Source organism: Sminthopsis crassicaudata, chromosome 3 (genome assembly GCF_048593235.1).
Source record: "Sminthopsis crassicaudata isolate SCR6 chromosome 3, ASM4859323v1, whole genome shotgun sequence".
NCBI lineage: Eukaryota > Metazoa > Chordata > Mammalia > Dasyuromorphia > Dasyuridae > Sminthopsis > Sminthopsis crassicaudata.
In genome coordinates, this window is record NC_133619.1 from 1119289 (window position 1) to 1138839 (window position 19551).

A 19551-nucleotide genomic window follows, 5' to 3' on the forward strand; every position below is an offset into this window, starting at 1 on the left:
TCTCCTCCTCCTTTTCCTCCTCCTCCTCCTCCATAAATCCCTCCATGGCCTTCTCCAGGAGCCTGCCACCCTTCTGCTGTGGGTTTTTCCCGAAAGAGGTGGAGCTTTGGCCGCAGCAGTCATGGAGTCTTGGGCTGATTGGACGTCAGGTCTGGGGAGAAGGAAGCCGCCAAGGGGAGGGTCCCCCGATGAATTTGACTGGCCCTTGCCTTTCCAGGTATGCCCAGTGCTTGGCACGGTGCCTGGCACACAGCCGGTGCTTACTAAGAGCTCATGGAGTAAAGACCTGGGGCAAAGCCCGTGGCCCCGTTGGGTGGGTGTAACTGTGGCCAGGTGGCCATGTGGGCGAGCTTGTTGGCACTGAGCTCTGACACAGCAGAAAGGCTAAGGGGCAGGGGGGGACTGGCGCTCAGCCCTCCCTGCCCAGGTGTCCCTGGTGCCCTCTGCCCTCTCAGACACGGCCCTCTGACCCCACCATGGCACGGGGGGGTCAGTCAGATCCCCCCACTTCAGGCCAGAAGCCGGGCACATCTCCTGTTGTTTATTTCATAGAAGTTGGGGAGTTGGGGGTGCTGTGGGGTGGGGCTGGCAGAGGGGCCCAGGGGCTCTCCCAATGCTAACACATCTCAAAGAGAAGCAGACAGGCAGTCCAGGGGCCACTTTCCCCCATTTTGGGGCACTCACCCCGATACCCCCCACATCCCATCAATTGCCAGTAGGAGAAGAGGCTCTGGCTTGGAGATTTCTCCGGAGAGCCTGTCCCTGTGACCTCTGGGGTTGCTGAGGCTCTTGAGACTTAGGGAGACCTTCCCCCCACTTCCCAGGGCTTCTGGGAGCTGCCGAAGCTCCCACATGTCCGGCTGGGCTAACCCAGAAATTCTGCGTCCCCCATGGCTGTTTTCTGCCCTTGGAGGCCCATCCATTCAGTGGTTATGGCTCAGTGGATATCGTGCGGCCCCCGGGGCCAGTTTCTGCCTAAAGAAATGTAAAAACAAACAGAAGCCCCCTTCCCCGGGCCAAGCACGGTCCCCACCCGCAGTAACAGACTGACTCTTGGTGCAGCCGTCATTGTGACTCCCACCAGACTGCCCCGGCCACTCGGGTCTCTCTGGCCACAGGCTCCCTCTGACCCCAACACCAACTGACCTCTGGCCATGAGCTGGCCCCAACCACAGACTGGCCCCTGATCCTGCTCACAATCTCAAACTGGATCCAGAATGACCTATGACCCTGATTACAACCACAGACTGAGCCCTGACCTTGGCTGCCATCTGCCCCTCAGTGACCTGAACTCCTGCCAAAACCTCAGTCTGCCCCCGCCTCTGTTGCCTAACCTGTTACAAGTTCGCAGGTTAGAGGTGGGAGGTGCAGGTGGCGAGGAGCCTGGGAGAGGGATGAGGGCAGCTCTTCCCCCCCACCTCCTCCCCTGCTGCCCCACTGACCCGAGGGGGCGCCTCGGTGCCCGCGCCCCTTTGTCCTTCCCTCCGCTCGTCCCCTGCCGGGCTGCATGGGAGGAGGGCTGGGGCTGGGAGGAGCCCACAGTGCCAGGGGGACTTCCCCAGCCCGGGATGACTCAGAGGAGGGCTGGGGCCGGACTCCCCAAACCACTGGTGCTGACAGTGGCCGGGCGCACTTGTGGGAGGGGGAGGAGGGGAGGACGTCTGGGCAAGCCTCCTTCAGGTCTGGCCCCAGAGCATCCTGGGCACTTGGACCCCTTGCAGAGGGCACCCACGGCTGGGGCATCAGGGGCCTTTGTGAGAGGCATCATGGGCACCCAGAGGGTGAGGGGCAGGTCCAGCAGAGGCTGCTGGGAAGGGGCGCCCCTGTGAGGTCTGGGGGGGAAGCTAGACCTTCAGGTTCTCATGAAGTCACATGGAAAACGGAGTTTCTGGGCAGCTCTGGGAGGGGAGGGTCAGCCTGGGGTCTCCCAGCCCCACCACACCAAGGACAAGCCTTGGTTCTTGTCCCAACACAGCCAAAGAACCCGCCCCGAGACCTCGGTGACATCAATAGCACCTGACAGGGTTCGATTCCCGCCTCGGGCACCTCCCCTTCCGACTCAGCCTTAGTTTCCTCATCTGTGTCATGGGGAGAATGACGGCTGCTGGGAGGAGGTGGGGGCAGGGATTGGGAAGCAGCCGCCCCAGTGCCAGACCCTCGGAGGGACGTGATGGGCCTTCCCCTCCTGGAGCCCGAGGCGAGCCCCTGTGCCGACTGGGGGCTGCTGCCGGCCAGCCTAGCCCTCGGAGGAGCCCCCGTGGGACCCGCTACGGGCGAGGGGTGCAGCTGGCTGCTGGAGGCCCCTGGGCGAGGCCTCCGTGGGGACGGGCAGAGCCTCCTCCAGCCTGCCCGTGTGGGCGGTGGGCGCCGACGTGACTCACGGCCTCACCCGCCGGGCCGGCCTCTGAAGTGGCGGGCCCCCAGCCGCGGGTGTCACTCCTGCCGGCCCCTGTGACCCAGCCGGTTCTGCTGCTGCTGCCTCATTCCAGGCGTGAGCCCGCACCTGACGGCTGTGCTCCTCCCTGCCTGCCTCCGGGAGGCCAGGGCCCGGCGGGATGTGGGCCTCCCGACCTCGGCCTTCCTCCGCTCATCTCCAGCCGGGGGGGCCAGCCCCAGGGCCCCGGGCCTCAGCCCTGCCGCCGCCTCCAGGGAGGGGGCCCGTCCCGTGCCAGCCGTCTCCGACCCACGGTAAGGCCAGGCCCAGTCCGGGAGGTGGGTCCCTGGGCTGGCTCTCCGGCCCGGGCCCATCTGCTTAGGCTGGGTAATCTACCTGTCCCAGAGGGAGCCGGGAGTGGGGTCGGGGGCCCCAGAAAGACCAGGTTTTCCCCGGTTGTCTGGCCCCACCTGCTGGGAGAGGAGCCAGGGGGCAGGTCCCAGCAGGCCTGCTGGAAATCTGACTCCGGGCTTCCTCTGGGACTGGGGGCTGAAGAGGAGGGGCCTGAAGGATTCCTGGCTTGATAGCCAGGCCAAGCCGGGAGGGTCCGCAGAGGGGCTGGGCGGTAGAGCTCCCCCAGCAGGCCCCTCTATGCAGGGGACCCGGGTCCCGCAGCCTACGGGGCTGACGGGCAGGGGAAGGAAGCGGAGGAGCAGGGGCCTTTCCTGCAGTGATGTGGAGGGCTGCCTGGAGCTTCCCGGCCACTGAGTCAGGCCGAGGCCGGTGGCTCCAGACTGGCCGGGGTGACTCAGCAGGCTAATGGGGATCGGGCTGGCAGCTGCCTCCCCAGAACACCCGCCTACCTGCCGGCCTTGAGGACCTCCTTCTGTGGGGGAGGGGAGCTTACAGAGCACCTCTGGCCAGTCCAGCTGCCCGGCATGCCCCCGGAGCCCAAGCCCCTGCCTCTTGTCCCAGGAGGAGTCTTGGCAGCCTGGGGAGGAAGGCGCAGTCTCTGGGCTCTCTCTGGTGATGGAGACATTTCCATGTGGGAATTGGAACCTCAAGTTCCCAAAGACCTCCAGGAGAGTCCAGAGGGGTACCCTGCTGTGGAGCGCCCACCGAGAGGGGGTTCCAGATCCGTTCCCGACTCAGGGCCTTCCGTACCAAGGGAATGTGGGAGGAGGACTTTCAGGGGAGGGCAGGGGGAGTCTGGCAGGCCCTGCCCCTCGTGTGCCAGGCTGGAAAGGAGAGGGCTGGGCCGCTACCACCCCTGCCCTGGAGCTCCAGACGAGGCCCTGGCTGGCTTCCTGCCCGCTTCCTCTGAACTCCTTCCCTGCTCTGACCTTCCGCTCCACTCTGATTCTGAGATTATTTGAGACGTGTGGCCCAGGTGCCATGAGAGAGACTGGCTTTGGGGTGGGCATCTGCTCTCCCTGGGCTCGGGCCAGGCTGGGGCATCTCCCTCTGAGACCAGTTGGGGGCCGGGATTCTGCCTGCCTGATGGGGCCTGCCATGGTCTTTCAGAAACATGAGCAAGAATTCCAAGGAAATGGTCCCGCTGATGGGCAAGAAGACCGGCGCCCCCAGTGCAGCCCCCATGTGCCCGCTGGAGAGGAGACCCGCCGAGGTCACCCCCACCAAGAAAAGGTAGGACTGGCTCGGCCCCTCTCGGCTCCCTTGGAGGCCAGGCCGGAGCAGAAGGCTGGGTCCAGGCTCCCTTGTGGGCTTTTCTCAGCGGATACCGGGATGGTGGGCTGTTCCCTTCTCTAGATCATTGATGGATGAGGAAACTGAGGCAAACAGAATAAGTGACTTGTGCAGGTTCACGTCTCCAGTTTGAATTCAGGTCTTCCTGACTCCTGGCTAGCACCCTGTCCACTGCGCCACCCAGCTGCCCCAAGTGGGCACGGGAGAGCCGTCCAATAGCACAAGATGCTTGGGCCAAGGGACTTACCCGAGCTAATGGGAAACCATGGGTAGACTGGCCGGGAAGGTTCGAAGCACACTCACCTCTGTCATGGCTCTTCACCGGGTGCTTTTCTCCAAGGACTTCTGGGAGCCTCCATGGTGGGGGTTGGGGACACCAGCTGAGGAGCCCAGGCACTCCCGACCACTGGGCACAGGAAGTTGCCTCCAGACCTAGTAATGGATCACCAGCCATCCCTCGTGCTCAGGAAAGAGACAGATCCGAAGGGGCCGCCCGGGCCGGCTCGGGGATTTGTCTCGGGGTCAGCGGGGCCAGCGTGTGCCCAGGGGGGTCTGGGGAGCGAGGGCTCCGTGGTGCCCACGTGCAGACAAAGCACAGAGGGCCGGGGAGCCTTTCACCCATCTCCCGATTGGGCGGCTCCGGCCTCTTCGCCGGTACTCTGACACGGCTTCGACACGCGATGCCCCGAGTGGAAAGGGGGAACCCGGGGAACTGTTGGGCCGGCCCAGGGCACCAAGCCCTTCAGAGCCAGGCTCGGAGTTCTTCCCATCCAGACCCTGTGCCCCGAGGCCTTGTGGAAGGGACTGTGGACTGTTAGCCTTGAAGGGAAGACTTGGGGCCACTGGCACAATATTCATGGGCCTCTGTTTCACCGAGAAGCCCCCAAAGAGAGGCAGTTCCCAAAGGCAACTCGGCCTGCTCTCCCGGGCCTCAGCCCTGTTCTTCATCCAGGGCAGGACCAGCAAGGATCTGGAGGCCGGAGGAGCGGAAGCTGGGCTCGGCCGGGCAATGGGCAGCCTTCACCCGCTTCACTTGCCCGCGTGGCATGGTGGAGCTCACGGAGGCAGCCTCCGGATACTGAGGCTTGATGTCAGCCGCCGGGCCTGCCCTGGAGGTAGCCCCTATTGTTTGGGAGAGCCCGTGATTAAATTGTTCAGGGTGGGCATTTATCCCACGTTTTGTCTGCATAGACTGCAGAAAAGGGAAATAGTGCAGAGGAACCTGTGAAGTGGGAGCACCCCCCCCCCCCAGCGTGGTAGTTAAATATTTAACAGCATGGCCTCCTTATTGCTCTGCAAACATTAGTGAGCTCAGCAGGCTCGGGGAATGAAGTTAGGAGACCGGAAAGCACGCGACGGGGGCTGAAATAGTAACAATGGCGTTTCTTTGGTGCTCGCAGGTCTGCAGAGGGCTTTCCATTCTTATCTGATTCCAGCCTGCACCAAGTCCCGCCATCCCTCCATTATCCCCCGCCATCCCTCCGTTATCCCCCACAAACGAGGGCATCGGCACCTCTTGGGAGTCCCTCCTCCTGGAGCCCTCTCCCACAATGGCGGACATCCCACCATGCAATGGTGCATCCCGGGGAAGCACCCAGCTGCCCCCAGTAGAAAGGGAAAGCTCCAGCTCTGGACCTGAGGGAGTCGGGAATCAAGGCCGCCTTTCTCTGGCTCTTCAGGCGACCTCACACTGTCCTCACCTTGGCGTACTGGCCCGAATCCCTTAAAACTGAGGTTTGGCTAGCTTCTCCATCTCTGAAAGAGTAGGAGAGTGTGCCATCAAGAACAGCACAGCTAATCCGGGTTTCCTGTGCATGCATGGGCAGAGCCGCATGCACAGGAAGTCTCTTTAATCTCTGGGGAAGTCACTTAACCCCAATTGCCCCAAGGAGAAAAAAAGTCTCCAGAGATTCGGACACACACAGAGATCACCTTGCTGTTGGAGAGCCCATTCAGGAGCATTTTGCTCAAAGGGATCAAATGTGTGTTTGTAGTGAAGCAATGAGGAGGTCCCCTCTTGCGTCCTCTGCCCCTGGTAGCCAAGTGTAGGACTTGGCTGAAGATGGGGGTCTTCCGCACAGTGTGCTAAAGGCTCCTGGATCTTCAGCGAGGATGCCCTTGATGCGGGTGTCGATCAGCCTCTCAACATTTGGTAGTGATGGGAGGGCAAGGGTCGGGAGCCAGCGTTACCGGGCTTCTCCATCACCCTTCTGGGGGTAACAACGAGGTCTGGAGTTTACCGCCAACCTTTGGTCTCCTCTCTTCCTTTAGACGTCTTGGGATGGCTCCCAGGGTCCTCACAATTGCGTCGCCTGCATTATGGGTGGATGGCCCACGTGCTTTGATGTCTCTAGTTTTCTCAGTATCACTTTGGTCCTCCCATAGGGTACAATTCCACGGGGACTGTGACCTTAGAGGGGAACTGTGGTGGCTCGGCCATCGTTGGGCAAGATGATTTGTTCCAGAAATCTCCTCAGATCCTTTCTATCCTCTGTTCACTGTGCTTCTTCTGCTCTGTTACTGAGGGGACAGTCAGAATGTCAAGGGAGCCGGATGGTCCACTTTTGTTGTTTTGTCACCTGCTTGTCTGACTGCGCACCTCCCTGCTTCTCTTCCTGGAGAGTTGTCCCAGCCCCTCCTGGCCAGGGCCAAGGAAGGGGGAACGTGGCCAAGCTCGGCCGTTCTAAAGACTTGCTCTTTAGTTGGGGTTGGGGTCTTCCCTTTTGCTATTGGGCAGTCACTGTGTGCGCGTACCCTAGTTACATTTTTCTTACTTCTCAGTGTCCAGTGCAACGAGGGCTTCCTGTATTTCTCTGCTTCCCTCCTGGGTGTTGTTTTCTGTGGCAGATCATTTATACTCACCTGCAGTTTGTGTGAGGATTTCCTGCCTGCTGGAGAGCTGTTTTGTGTCCAGTTCTTTGCCAGCACAAAAAGCACTACTAGGAATAGTTTGTTGTTCAGGGAATCCTTCCTTCTAATTCTCCGGGTCTAATTTGGGTCTAATTCTAGTAAAGAGTTCTCTGAACCCAAGCATGGGGACATGGGAGTCACTTTTTACAAGCACAATTCCAGTTGCTTTCCTAAATAATCGGTCCAACAGTAAGATAGTCACATGCAACTCTTTCTCTAGTTCTCCCAGCATCTCCTATTTCCATCTTCCAATTGGCTGGATGTGAGGTGAAAACACAGCTGTTTGGATTTTTATTATTTTTATCTATTTATTAATTATTGTCTTGGAGCAATCTTTCTGGGGTTGTTACTCATTTGCCATTTTCCTCCCCAGAACTGTTTGTTCAATATCTGTCTTTTCATGGTTTATCTATCAAACAAAATCTGGTTATTATCTATCAGATAATTTGGGTTTCCCTGATAAGTCTTGAATGTCAGACATTCATTAGAGAAATTTTCCCAGTTTTGAGCTAATTCCCTCATAAGTCTTGCATATCAGCTTTTATTAGAGATGTTTTCCTTTCTTCACCGAGCTGCATTGATTTTGTTTGTATAAGTGCTTTTCTGTTTCATGTCATCAGAGGCCTCCTCTCCCCCTCATCTTCCCAGGCTTCTTGCATTTGTGCTTTTGAATCTAATGATTGCAGCCTACTGGTTGTTCCTCAGACATCTCCAGACCTCGGGGAGTTCCTCAGACTGGAATACTTTAGAAGCATGAGTCTAAATACTTAAAAGTATTGTTACTTTTGGAAAGTAATACTCCCCAAGCCTCAAATGTTCTCTCTCCTGTTCTCTCTCACCTCATCTCCGCTTCCTGGCTTCCCAGGTTTCTTTCAAGTTTTAGCTAAAATCTTCCCTTTTCTCTAGCCCCCTTCATCCTCGTGTGTTCCCTCTGAGGTTATTCCTCATTTTTTCTGTCTCTAATTGTTCACACATTATCTTCCCCATTAGATGGTGAGCTCTTTGAAAGGAGAGGCCGTCTTTTGCCTTCCTTTGTATGTTCAGTGCCTAGCACAGTGCCAGCACATAGTAGGTGTTTAATAAATGCTCTTGGTTGACTTGTTCCATTTTGCTGAAGACTTCTCCTCTCGGTGTGGCTGTAAAAGGTACCTGATCTCATTATCTTCTACCCTCTTTACGATGTGATCATTTCTATTGAGGGCACGCAATCATTTGCAGCTTCTCTTTGAGTGAGGTGCTGTAAGATGTTGGCTCTAATTTCTGCTTTCCAGTTTTCCCAGAAGCTTTTGCCAAATGAGTAGTTCTTTCCCATGTAACTGATGTTCTTGAGTTTATCAAGCACTGCTTTATTGAGTTTCCTAGTTTCACACTCTCCCCTTTTCTCCAAACACCAACTAGTCTCCTAATACGTTTGAGGAAGATTGCTCTGGAGGAGAGCTTGAGGCCCGCAGCTCTATTCCCGATAAGTCAGTTTGTCGGTCAGAGGAACACTCCTGAGTGAGGGTGAATTTTCAGTCCTATGGGAGGTGAGGGGGTCTTCCATTTGGGCAGAACTACATCCTCAGTTAGGGTTAAGTGGCTTTCCATGGGTTAGGGTGACCCTTCCTCTCCCAGCCTCCTTCATTCTCCAGGGATCACCACATCAAAGACCAACATCCTTGCCTGAGCAGCCAGCCTTGAGAAATAATCATTTGTTGGCCAGAAGGCATTTATTAAGCACCTACTATGTGGCAGACATTGGAGATGTGAAATAAATGAACCCCCAAGGAGCTTAGATTCCAAAGGGGAAGGCCACGCTGTATTTTTTAAAACAGTATTTTACTTTTCCAAACACATGCAAAGTCGTTTTCAACATAAACCTTTGCAAAACCTTGTGTTCCAATTTTTCCCCTCCCTCCCCTCTGCCCCCTTCCCAAGACAGCAAGCAATCCAATATGGGTTAAACACGTGCAATTCTAAAGCTTGCTGTGCAAGAAAAATCAGATCAAAAGGGAAAAAGAACACGAGAAAAAGAAACACAAACAACGGCAGCAAAAAAGGTGAAAGTACACTGCACATGGTTTCTGTGTTCTCCCTCTGGGTGCAGAGGCCCTTTCCATCCCGTCTATCGGAATCCCTCGTTGTTGAAAACAGCCGAGTTCATCCCAGGGGATCGCCGCGTAATCTTGTTACCGCATACAGTGTTTTCCCTCTTCTGCTCCCTTCGCTCAGCATCAGCTCATGTGAGTCTTTCCAGGCTTTTCCGAAACCAGCCGGCTCATTGATTCTCATAGAACGGTAATATTCCGTTACCTTCAGAGACCCTGACTTAGTCATTGCCCAGCGGAGGGAGAAGGCCACTTTCCTGCCTCAGAGCAGCTCCAGGGGCCCGGGACCAGGATGTTCCCACCCTCTGCTCAGGATTCGGCTGCCTGCCCACCTGTGCTTACAAAACCCACCTGGTTCCCTCTGCTTTCCATTCAGGGAAAGGCACGGACCAGAGTTCGCCCAAGGCCAGAGGCCCAGGAGGGGATGGGTTGGTCCTGCCGGCTGCCTGGGAGGTTCTGAAGGCTGGGGGGAGAGGGAAGAAAGGAGGGCAGTCTCCAGCATCCCTGCCCAGCCCCCCCTTCCACTTCTAGCTCTAGGAAGAGGGAGCTCATCTCCAGCCCCGAGCTGCTGTCCTCCCCTTTGAGGATGTAAGCTCCTGCAGAGCAGGCAGCTATTTGAGCTTGGTCTTGGTGCCCCTAGCAGTTAGTGTAGGGCTGGCACACAGCAGGCGCTTACTAAGTGCATTTCCATTCATCCACTTGCCTCGGTGAGGTCTTGGTTAGGACTCTTTCAGAAGACGTCCCTGCCGGAGAGGAGACGCAGCGCTTTTCAGGGCAGGATGGCCGCCCCTGGCCGCTGCAGCCCAGAGCACGCACCTCTTCGGCTCCCCGTCTCATTGCCCCTGGATGATGGGTGGACGTGCTCCGGACCCCTGTTTCCCACAGCCCCTCACGCCCCATTCCTCGGATCTCTGCCCACTGCACCTCCCTCCCTCCCTCTCTCTGCCTCCTCCTCCATGTCTCTCTGTGTCCCTCTGCCCATGGCGCTCAGGGTCGCGTGGCCGGCCCTTCAGAGCCCTCACCTCTCCCAGCATTCAGCAGGGCTGCCTGTGTCCCCTCAGAGCACGGTGGGGGACACTCCATTCTTGGGTTTTCCTGGCACAGAGGGGGCGGTGAGGCCGGCGAGCCTCTGCTCTGACCTCAGAGTCACCCACTGGGCTTTCAGGCTGGGCTGGGGGCTTCTGGGCTCGCAGCAGCGGGCCTGGTGAGGAGGAAGGGGTGGGCGAGGGTTCGAGGATGAAATGGAGGCCCCCAAAAGCCATCTGTAATGCCAGGAATGGTGTGGGATTCGGGGTGGCCCCAAGGCTGGCTCCCTTCTGCCAGTGACAGGTTATGGGACTGGGGGGGGGGGTTGTTGTAGGGGTAAGTCCCTACCCCTGCCTTCCTCCTTACCGACTCTACAAGGGGTAGAACCTGAGAAAGGGGGCCCTGCCTCTGGCTTGGGGGCCCTGCCTATTCCTGCTCTGCCCCCTGACCCCAGGACCCCTTCTTACCTCTGGCCCCTGAACTGTGAAGACAAGACCCAAGAAGGCCGTGCAGCCCCCTCCCCTGCCGGGCCTGCCTCTGGGACTGGGCCCCCATTAGCGTCCCCACAGAGACCGGAGTTGGGGGAGGGGAGCCAGTGGCAGCAAGGGCCCTTCTGGGGCAGGTACACACACGTGTGCCTTTGTGCACGTGTGTCTACATTGCTGTGGGTGGGGCAGGTGGGTTCCCTGAAGGGGGTGAAGGGATGCCAGGCTACCAGGACAGGGCTCCCTTGCCTATGTGCCAGGCTCTGCCTCTGCCCGTGTCAGGCTGAAGGCACAGGGCCAAGCCCATGGGGACAGCCGGGCTCCTCCCCCCAGCGAAGGAGACACCATGAGTCACCTGGGGCCCACGGGCCAGGCCTGGCGGGTGGGGGGACTGGCCTGGTGGAGGGCATGGGAACTGGCCTGGGGGGGAAGAACCGGCCTGGGGACTGGCCTGGCCGGGGCCTTTCCAGCTGTTGAGTTAAGCCAGACACCTCAACCTTGACCCGAGAGCTTCGGGGTCAGCTCGGCCGGCTCTCTGTCCCCCACCATCCCCGGCCCATTTCTGCCTTGGGCCTGCACTCCTGCTCACCCCGTGTTCCCAGCCTTGACAGACCCTCTGATTAGGGCCATTGCCCTCCCCCACTCTATGTACCGTCTCCCTGAGAATACTGAATGAGCATGACATAGACACCGACTGTATGCCAGGCTTTGTGCCAAGAATCTGCCCTCCTGCTGGTGTGGGGAGGGGGCACCTTTGAGGTCCTCAGTCCCCAGGGAAAGGTGGCGGTTTCAGACTTAATCATAAATGACGTAGCTCCAGAAAAGACAGGAGCCATTGCATTGGTTCAGCCTTCCTAATGCGCCAACTGTATGCAGTGATCCCACAAATGGAGGAGCAGGCTCACCGAGGTGAGCACAAGGGAGCGCCTGTAGAGGACTGGGGGAGGGGGGAGGCTCCTGGGGCCAAGCGAGCCCTTTGTGTTGGATCCTGGAAGTGCTGAGGAGCCATGGGACCAGGAGAGGTGCCGTGGGGGCAGAGCCGGGCGCCCAAAGCGCTCTGCAGTGGGTAAAGCTCCAGCCTGGAGTCAGGAAGACCCGAGCACCGTTGGCCTGAGACACACTGGCTGTGTGGGCTTGAGCACGGCCCTGCCTCAGTTTCCTCATCTATAAAATGAGCTTTAATATCTCTGCCAAGGAACCCCCCCCCCGGGGTCACAGAGAGCTGGTCATGCAGGAATGACTGAACAACAAATTAGGAAAGGCCCTTGAGGGCTGAGTGGAGGCTGGACTGGGAGGCACGTGGGGTCGGCAGAACTCGCCCACCAGCAGCTCCTACCACATGGGGGCCAGCCTCCGGAGGGGGGGTGCTCCAAGGATGACGGGGCCAGACCGGGGTACCATATTGGATCTGGGGGAGACAGTGGGGGGTCAGGAGGACTCCTAGGTGGGGAGCCTCAGGGTAGGATGTGGGGGTGTCCTCTACCGAGACAAGGAGGGGAGGAGGGTTTAGCATCTAGTGGACCCCCATTGGAGGTGGGGGAGAGCCAGAAGAGAGGGGAGACTTCAGGACAGCGGAGAATCTCAGGGAGCACAGGGAGCGGTCACCAAACCCACAGGAGGTGATGAGACAGGAGAGAGGGAAGAGGGGGCGCCCCTGGTGCTGGGCTGAATGGCCAGGGAGCTGTCGCACTGTGGCCGTGCCCGGGGGGTGGTGCTCCCTCAGCCGCTCTGGCCGGGGAGACTGGGGGGGGCGCTGGTCGGGAAGGGCCGGGCTGCCCACAGTGGGTCTGGCCGGATGGGTGCTGGAGTCGGCCTGCCAGCTGGGCCGGGAGGAAGTCCGGGGGGCTCCGGCCTGGATCCACTTGTGCGGCCGACCCAGCGCCTCGGCCTGGCCGGTGACTGGAGGCGGCGCGGCACCTCAGCGGGGAGGCCGGTGGGCAGGGCTGGCTCCGGGCGCCCAATGAGCCCTTCTCGCCCGTGTCCGACAGCGCCCACTTCTTTCTTGAAATTGAAGGCTTCGAACCCAACCCGGCCGCCAACAAACCTTCTCCTCCCATCTTCCCCAAGCCCATGGACTCCAACATCCGCCAATGGTGAGTGAGTCCACAGAAGGCTTCACGGGTGGGTGCCCGGGGGACGCTGTGGGGGAGGAGAGCGAGGGCAGACCCAGGCCACCCGCGCCAGAGGCTGCCTGGAGGCCCCTGACTTGGGGGGACAAGGAGGGCCCAGCAGGGGAGTCGGCGGGGGGAGGGGGGGCAGCCTTCGCCCCAGAAGCCGGGGCAGCTGCAGCGTTCCTGCCTCCCCATCCCCAGCTGCTCCTGGGCACCAAGCTTTCCCTGCCCCCCCCCACCGCGATCGTCTGCGCCCCTTGTGCTGCTGCCCCATGGCTTCCTCTCAGCCCCTTCTCCTCCCTGCAGCAACCCCGGGCACTGCGACGACATGGATTCTCCCCAGTCTCCCAGGACGACATCACCGAGACGCCCTCTAATCCCAACAGCCCATGGTCAGTGAGGTCGGCCCAGGCTGAGGTCCGGGGGGGGGGCGACCACCCGGGCCATGGAGGGGGGGGGACAGGCTGCCGTAGAGGCGGCCAGAAGCAGGGCGTGTGACAGCTCCTGATCTGGCGGGAGCCCAGTGGGGAAGCCCTCAGAGACCCCGGCCAATGGCTCTGCCTCTTTACCTCAGTTTCTCAGCTGTAAAATGGGTGCCTGGGGCAGTCCCCTAGCAGCAGCCTCTGAAGCTGTCCGTGGGGGTGCCTCCCCGGGGCCTCCTTGTGCCAGCCTCCCCTCCTCCCAGCCCCTGGGCCGGGGAATCAAGCCTCCTCCTCACTGGCAGCCGGGGGAGTCCCGCTGAGCGGGAGCTGGGCGTTGGGAGCCCGGCAATGGCACTGCCGCTCCCCCCTTGTCCACATCCTGCTCTTAGGTCACCCGCCCATTTTATGGATGAGGAAACTGAGGGGAGTGGTGAGCCTGCAGCCGGCCCTCGCCAGAGACCGATCCTCCCGAGTGTCACTGAGCTTGGGGGCCGAGGGGACCCCTTCCAAGGGACTGAGTGTAGGAAGCAGCAGCCGGGACCTGACTGCGCGGGGGGGGGGGGGGGGGGGGGGGGGGGGGGGCCGCAGATTTTACCGGATCCGGGAGCCCGCGGCCGGGGAGAGATCCAAGAGCCCGGCGGGGAGGGACCGGCCAGCTCTGGGCCCGGGGCTCTGACTCCGCCGCTCCTTCCCCGCACTCAGTGTCAGTCTGGCCAAAGAGGAGCAGAAGAGGAACAGAAAGAGACTGAAGAAGCGCCTCTTTGCAGCGGCGGCCGAGGGCGACGTGGAGGAGCTGGGCGCGCTGCTCGCCGAGCTCTGGGAGCTGGCCAGGAGGCGCAGGACCATGGACCCCACGGGTCAGTGCCCTCCCCCGTGCCCTGCGGCCTCCTACTAACTCCCCCCTCCCATCCCCCCTCCCTTTCGTGCTCCCTCCCTCACTCCCTCCTCCCTTTCGTGCTTTCTCCCTTCCTCCCTCCTCCCTTTCATCCTCCTCTTCCTCCCTCCTCCTCCCTCCCTCCTCCTTTCATCCTCCTTCTCTTCCTCCCTCCTCCCTTTCATCCTCCTCTTCCTCCCTCCTCCCTTTCATCCTCCTTCTCTTCCTCCCTCCTCCCTTTCATCCTCCTTCTCTTCCTCCCTCCTCCCTTTCATCCTCCTTCTCTTCCTCCCTCCTCCCTTTCATCCTCCTTCTCTTCCTCCCTCCTCCCTTTCATCCTTTCTCCCTTTTTTTCCTATCTTTCATCCTCCCTCCATTTTCCTTCTTCCTTTCATGCTCCCTCCCTTCCTCCCTCTTCCCTTTCATCCTCTTTCTCTTCCTCCCTCCTCCCTTTCATGCTCCCTCCCTTTTCCTCCTCCCTTTCGTGCTCCCTCCCGTCCTCCCTCCTCCCTTTCGTGCTCTCTCCCTTTTTTCCTATCTTTCATCCTCCCTCCCTTTTCCTTCTTCCTTTCATGCTCCCTCCCTTCCTCCCTCCGTCCCTTCTTTCCTTCCTCCCTGTCACTCATTCTCTCCCCCTCCCGTTCTATGTTCCCTCTGCCTCCCCCTGCTTCCATCCTCCCTCCTCTTTCCCTCCTCGCCTCCCTCTCTCCTTCCCCTCCACCCCTGATTTTCTCAGCCCCGCGAACATCACTGGGCACTTCCCGTGCAGCGAGGCCCTGGAAGAACTTGCCCTTAGAGAGCTTCCATTCCTGGGCGGTGGGAGGAGGAGACATTCGTTCGCACAACAGTGATTAGGCACCTCCTGTGTGAGCCGGGTCCTGCGGAATGCTGGGGGACAGGCGTCCCCCCTGCTCTGGCCTCCCTAAGCCCCAGGCCCGGAGCTTTCCCGGGCTGGCAGGCAGGAGATGCTGCCGGGGCAGGCGCAATCTCAGCCCGGCTCGTTCACGCCCACAGACTACCTGATGCACAAGCTCACAGCCTCGGACACCGGGAAGACGTGCCTCATGAAGGCCCTGCTCAACATCAACCCCAACACGCCGGAAATCGTCAGAACCCTGCTCAGCTTTGCTGAAGAAAATGGCATTTTGGAGCAGTTCATCAATGCGGAGTACACAGAGGAAGCCTACAGAGGTGGGGAGCCGGGGCTCCTCCTGCGGGGTCCTCAGAGAACCACGTCCCCCTTGCTGCCCTTGGAATCACCCCCACACACAGAACAGTTTTGTCTGATAGGGAAACTGAGGCTCGATACAGTGACATGGTCAGCCAAAGATGCCCAGGGTGTGTGATCAGAAAGGGGACCGGGTGGGGCAGGAGGAAGGAGGAGCTGGGGCTGCCCCCTCTCTTAGGCAAACCAAAGGGGCTGATACCCTCCGGGGTGGATCTCCATGGGCTTCAAACCCCAGAAACCCTGGGCACGCCCAGGCCTGCCTTCTCCTTGCCCCCAGCCCCTGATGGGTGTGCCTCGGTTTGTTGCAGGACAGACGGCCTTGAACATCGCCATTGAGCGTAGACAGGTGGCCATCACCAAGACCCTGATCGATAAGGGGGCTGATGTCAACGCCCACGCCAAAGGTTTATTCTTTAACCCCAAGCACAAGCATGAAGGCTTCTACTTTGGTAAGTGGGGGGGAGGCCTGTCCTGAGGGGGGCTGGGCTTACCCACAGTGGGTAGCATGGGTCTCACCCCTTTCTCTCCACCCCATCCCTGCCCTGTACTCCAGCTTTTTCTGATCTCTTTGGGACATAAAGTCATAAAAGTTTAGAAGTTTTGAGATCACTGTCCCCAAATGACCAGACCACTCTACAGCTCCACCAATCATGCATAGGTATGCCTGTTTCCCCATGGCTTGCCAGCATTTTACCATTCTTTTTTGTCAACTGCTAATTTGATGAGTGTGACATAGAACCTTGGAGTTGCTTTAATTTGCCTTTCTAAGTACTAATGATTTGTAGTTTTTTTTTCACCATATAGTTATTGATAGCTTGCATTTCTTCCTTAGAAACTGCTCATTGATAACCTTTGGCAATTTGTCAGTTGGAGAATGATTTGACTGTTACAGATTTGAAACAGTTTCTTATTGAATATGGAACACAATATAGTATTTTTGGCTTTCAGTTGTTGTTGTTTGCTTGGTTTTTTCCTTCTCATTTTCCCCTTTTGCCGATTTTTCTTGTGCAGCATGATATTATGGAAATAGGTTTCCACATGTTTAGCCTGTTTTGGATTACTTGCTGTCTGGGGGAGAGAGGGGAGAAAAAATTGGAACACGAGGTTTTGCAAGAGTGAATATTGAAAACTATCTTTGCATGGATTTTGAAAAGTAAAAAGCATTATTTAAAAACAATTCCTTATATATCTAGAAATGAGACCTTGATTAGAGAAACTTGCTGCAAACAATTCCCCCGCCCTGATTATCTGTTTCCCTCCTTTTTTTTTTTTTCTTTTTAAAATTTTATTTATTTTTAATACACACTGCTTTATGCTTGGGAGAGAAAAATCAGAGCAAAAGGAGAAAACCATGGGAGAGATTAAAAAAAAAAAGAAAAAAAGTGAACATAGCATGTGTTGATTTACATTCAGTCTCCTTAGTTGTTCTGGATGTAGATGACATTTGGATTGCTTTGGATTACTGAGCTGCTGAGAAGAACCAAGTCTTCCATAATTGATCATCACACATACCTGCTATTATTGTGTATAATGTGTTCCTGGTTCGGCTTGTTTAACTCAGTATCAGTTCTTTGGTCATAAATTCCTTTTTTTGCCAAAGATCTGATAGGTAAATTATCCCTTGCCCTCCTGATTTGTTTAGGGTATCATCCTTTATACTCAATCATGTCTCCCTTCTAATTTTAACTATTTTGGTTTTGATTGTGTAAAAACATTTTATATTTTCTCTAATCAAAATTGCCCGTTCTGTCTTTCATGATAACCTCTAAGATAAAGTTTCATTATGAAATCCTTAAACTTTCCTTCATATGTTGATAGGACAAGTAATGTCTTCTCTGCTCTTCTAATTTGTGGATAATGTCACTCCTTATGTTTAATCCATGTGTGCATTTGGATTTTATCTTGCTGTATGGTATAAGATGTTGGTCTGTTCTTTATTTCTGCCATACTGCCTTCCAGTTCACCCAGTGGTTTTTGTTAGGTAGGAGCTGAGACTTTGGGTTTGTCAAGTCCTAGGCTGCTGTGCGCATTTGCTTTTGTGTGTTGTTCCACAGATCAAATTGTATTTAACCAATACCAGATCATCCCAATTGGTCTTGCTTTGCACTCTGGTCCTATTAGACCCTCTGCCGCCTTGGCTTTTTTTTTTCATGATGTTTCTTGGGATTCTTGATCTTTTGTTCCTTCAGATGAATTTCACTTTTCTAGCTCTCTAAAATAATCCTTTGGTTGTTTTATTGTTATGGAACCACATGAGTAAATTAATTTAGAAAGTATCATTTTATTGACTTTGGGAATTAATGTTTCTCTACTTATTTGGTTCTATGTATTTATGTAACAAATGTTTTATAATTGTAGTTTATGTAGTTCCTGGGTATGTTGGCAGAAAGAAATCCCAAATATTTTATACATTTTGTGGTTATTTAAAATGAAATTACTTCTTCCATTTCTTTCTGGGTTTTGTTGGTAAGATGCAGAAATGCTGATATCTATATCAATTTCTTTTATATCCTGAAATTATTGTTCAATTGATTTTTTAATTGACTGCCTAGGTCTCTTTAAGTAAATTATCTATTATTTGCAAAAACCCAATCATTTTGTTTCCTCTTTGCTTATACTTATTCCAATTTCTTTTTTTCTTTTTTTTGTCTTCTTATTCTAGCTAACATTTCCAGCACTTAGTGCAGTTATCTGGCATATAATAGATGTTTAATATATGTTGATTGATTGAACTAGTACTGCATCAAATAGTAGTGGTAACAATATGCATTCTTTCTTTCCCTCTGATCTTATTGGAAAGGTCCCTACTTTAGCCTTTTTATATGTTATTATATTACTTATCATATTAAAGAAAGATCCATTAATTCCTATGCTTTCTAGTAACAGAAAAAGGTGTTATATATTGTCAAAAGTTTTTTCTACCTCTGATGAAAAAAATATATGCTTTTTGTTATTATTAATGTCTATATTATATTGATAGTTTTCTTAATATTGAACTAGTTCTCTATTCATGGTATAATCCAACTTTGTACTAGTCTATATCTTTGTGCTATATTGCTATAGTTTCCTTGCTGATATTTTGTTTAAAATTTTGCAACAATGTTACTTAGGAATATTGGTCTACATTTTTCTCATTCTTATCACAGAAGAAAATTTAGCAAGACTCTTTTCCAATCTTACAAATAGTTTGTATATTATTAGAATTGTTCTTTAATATTTGATAGAATTTGTTTATAAATCTATCTGCTCATGGTTTTTCCTCCCATTTGGGAACTTGGTTATTCTTTATTTTTTTTTTAATTCTGAGATTTGGTTATTTACTTCTTGTCATATTCATCTGAACATTGTACACTTTGGTAAATATATATATATATCCATTCGATTTAGGGTGTCAATTTTATTGACATATAATTTAATTAAGTAATTTCTAGAGATTTCCTTTATTTTTTCTTCATTTGTTTTCAATTATAGTTTTTCATTTTTATACTGGTAATTTGAATTTTTCTCTCTTTTTTCTTTTTAAATAGTTAGCTAATGATTTATCAGTTTAATTGGTGTTTTTAAACAATTTCTAAATTAATGATTTTTTTCAATTTTGTTAATCTCTTCTTTGATTTTTCAAATTTTCTGTTTTGGCATTTAATCGGATTGTCTTAATTTGTTGGATTTTCTGGGGGGTTTTATTCATTGATTTGTTTTTTCTTTTGTTGATTAAATAGCTTGAGATATATACATTTTTCCCTAAAGATTGCTCTAAATGCATCTCTAAGAGTTTGATATGTTTTCTCATTGTTTCTTTGATGTTTTCTTTGATGAAAGTATCTATTGTTTCAGTAGCTTATTCTTTAACCTAGAAATTCTTAGTACCAAGCTATTTAGTCTTGAATGGCTTAATCATTTCCTCAGCTACATTTTATTGAATATAATTATGTTGCATTATGGCCCATAAAAGATGTTTAATACTTTTGTGTTTGGTTTCTTTTTTCATTTATGAGGATTTTATACCCTCAATTTTTGCAAAGATAGTATGTGTACAGTTGAGAACTATGTGTACTTTTTTCTATTATTTGTCAATAATTGAGATTGTTGAGCACTAACTATCCCCAAATTCTCTTCAGGTCCTTAATTTCTTTCTTGCTTTATTTTTTTGGTTGGATTTTTCTAGATTTGAAAGAGTACTTGTGCTCCTCCACTATTTTAGTTTTTGTTGTGTTTTGGTCATTTCAGTTGTGTTTGTCCATTTAGTGATTTCTTAGCAAATATACTGGAGCAGTTTGCCATTCCCTTCTCCAGCTCATTTTATGTATGAGGAAACTGAAGCTAACAG

At 54.1% G+C, this 19551-nt stretch overlaps 1 protein-coding gene across 1 annotated transcript in view; it reads left to right on the top strand.

The window, feature by feature from the left end:
- Nucleotides 1-2338: 2338 nt before the first annotated feature.
- The window catches only part of TRPV3 (transient receptor potential cation channel subfamily V member 3), a 37001-nt gene continuing 19788 nt past the window's right edge, over nt 2339-19551 (top strand). Inside the window, 8 exon segments of the mRNA XM_074297760.1 lie at nt 2339-2688; nt 3899-4021; nt 12578-12682; nt 13007-13047; nt 13050-13092; nt 13825-13979; nt 15011-15187; nt 15533-15673. Coding sequence (XP_074153861.1) covers nt 3903-4021; nt 12578-12682; nt 13007-13047; nt 13050-13092; nt 13825-13979; nt 15011-15187; nt 15533-15673 — 781 coding nt within the window. The 5' untranslated portion in view covers nt 2339-2688; nt 3899-3902.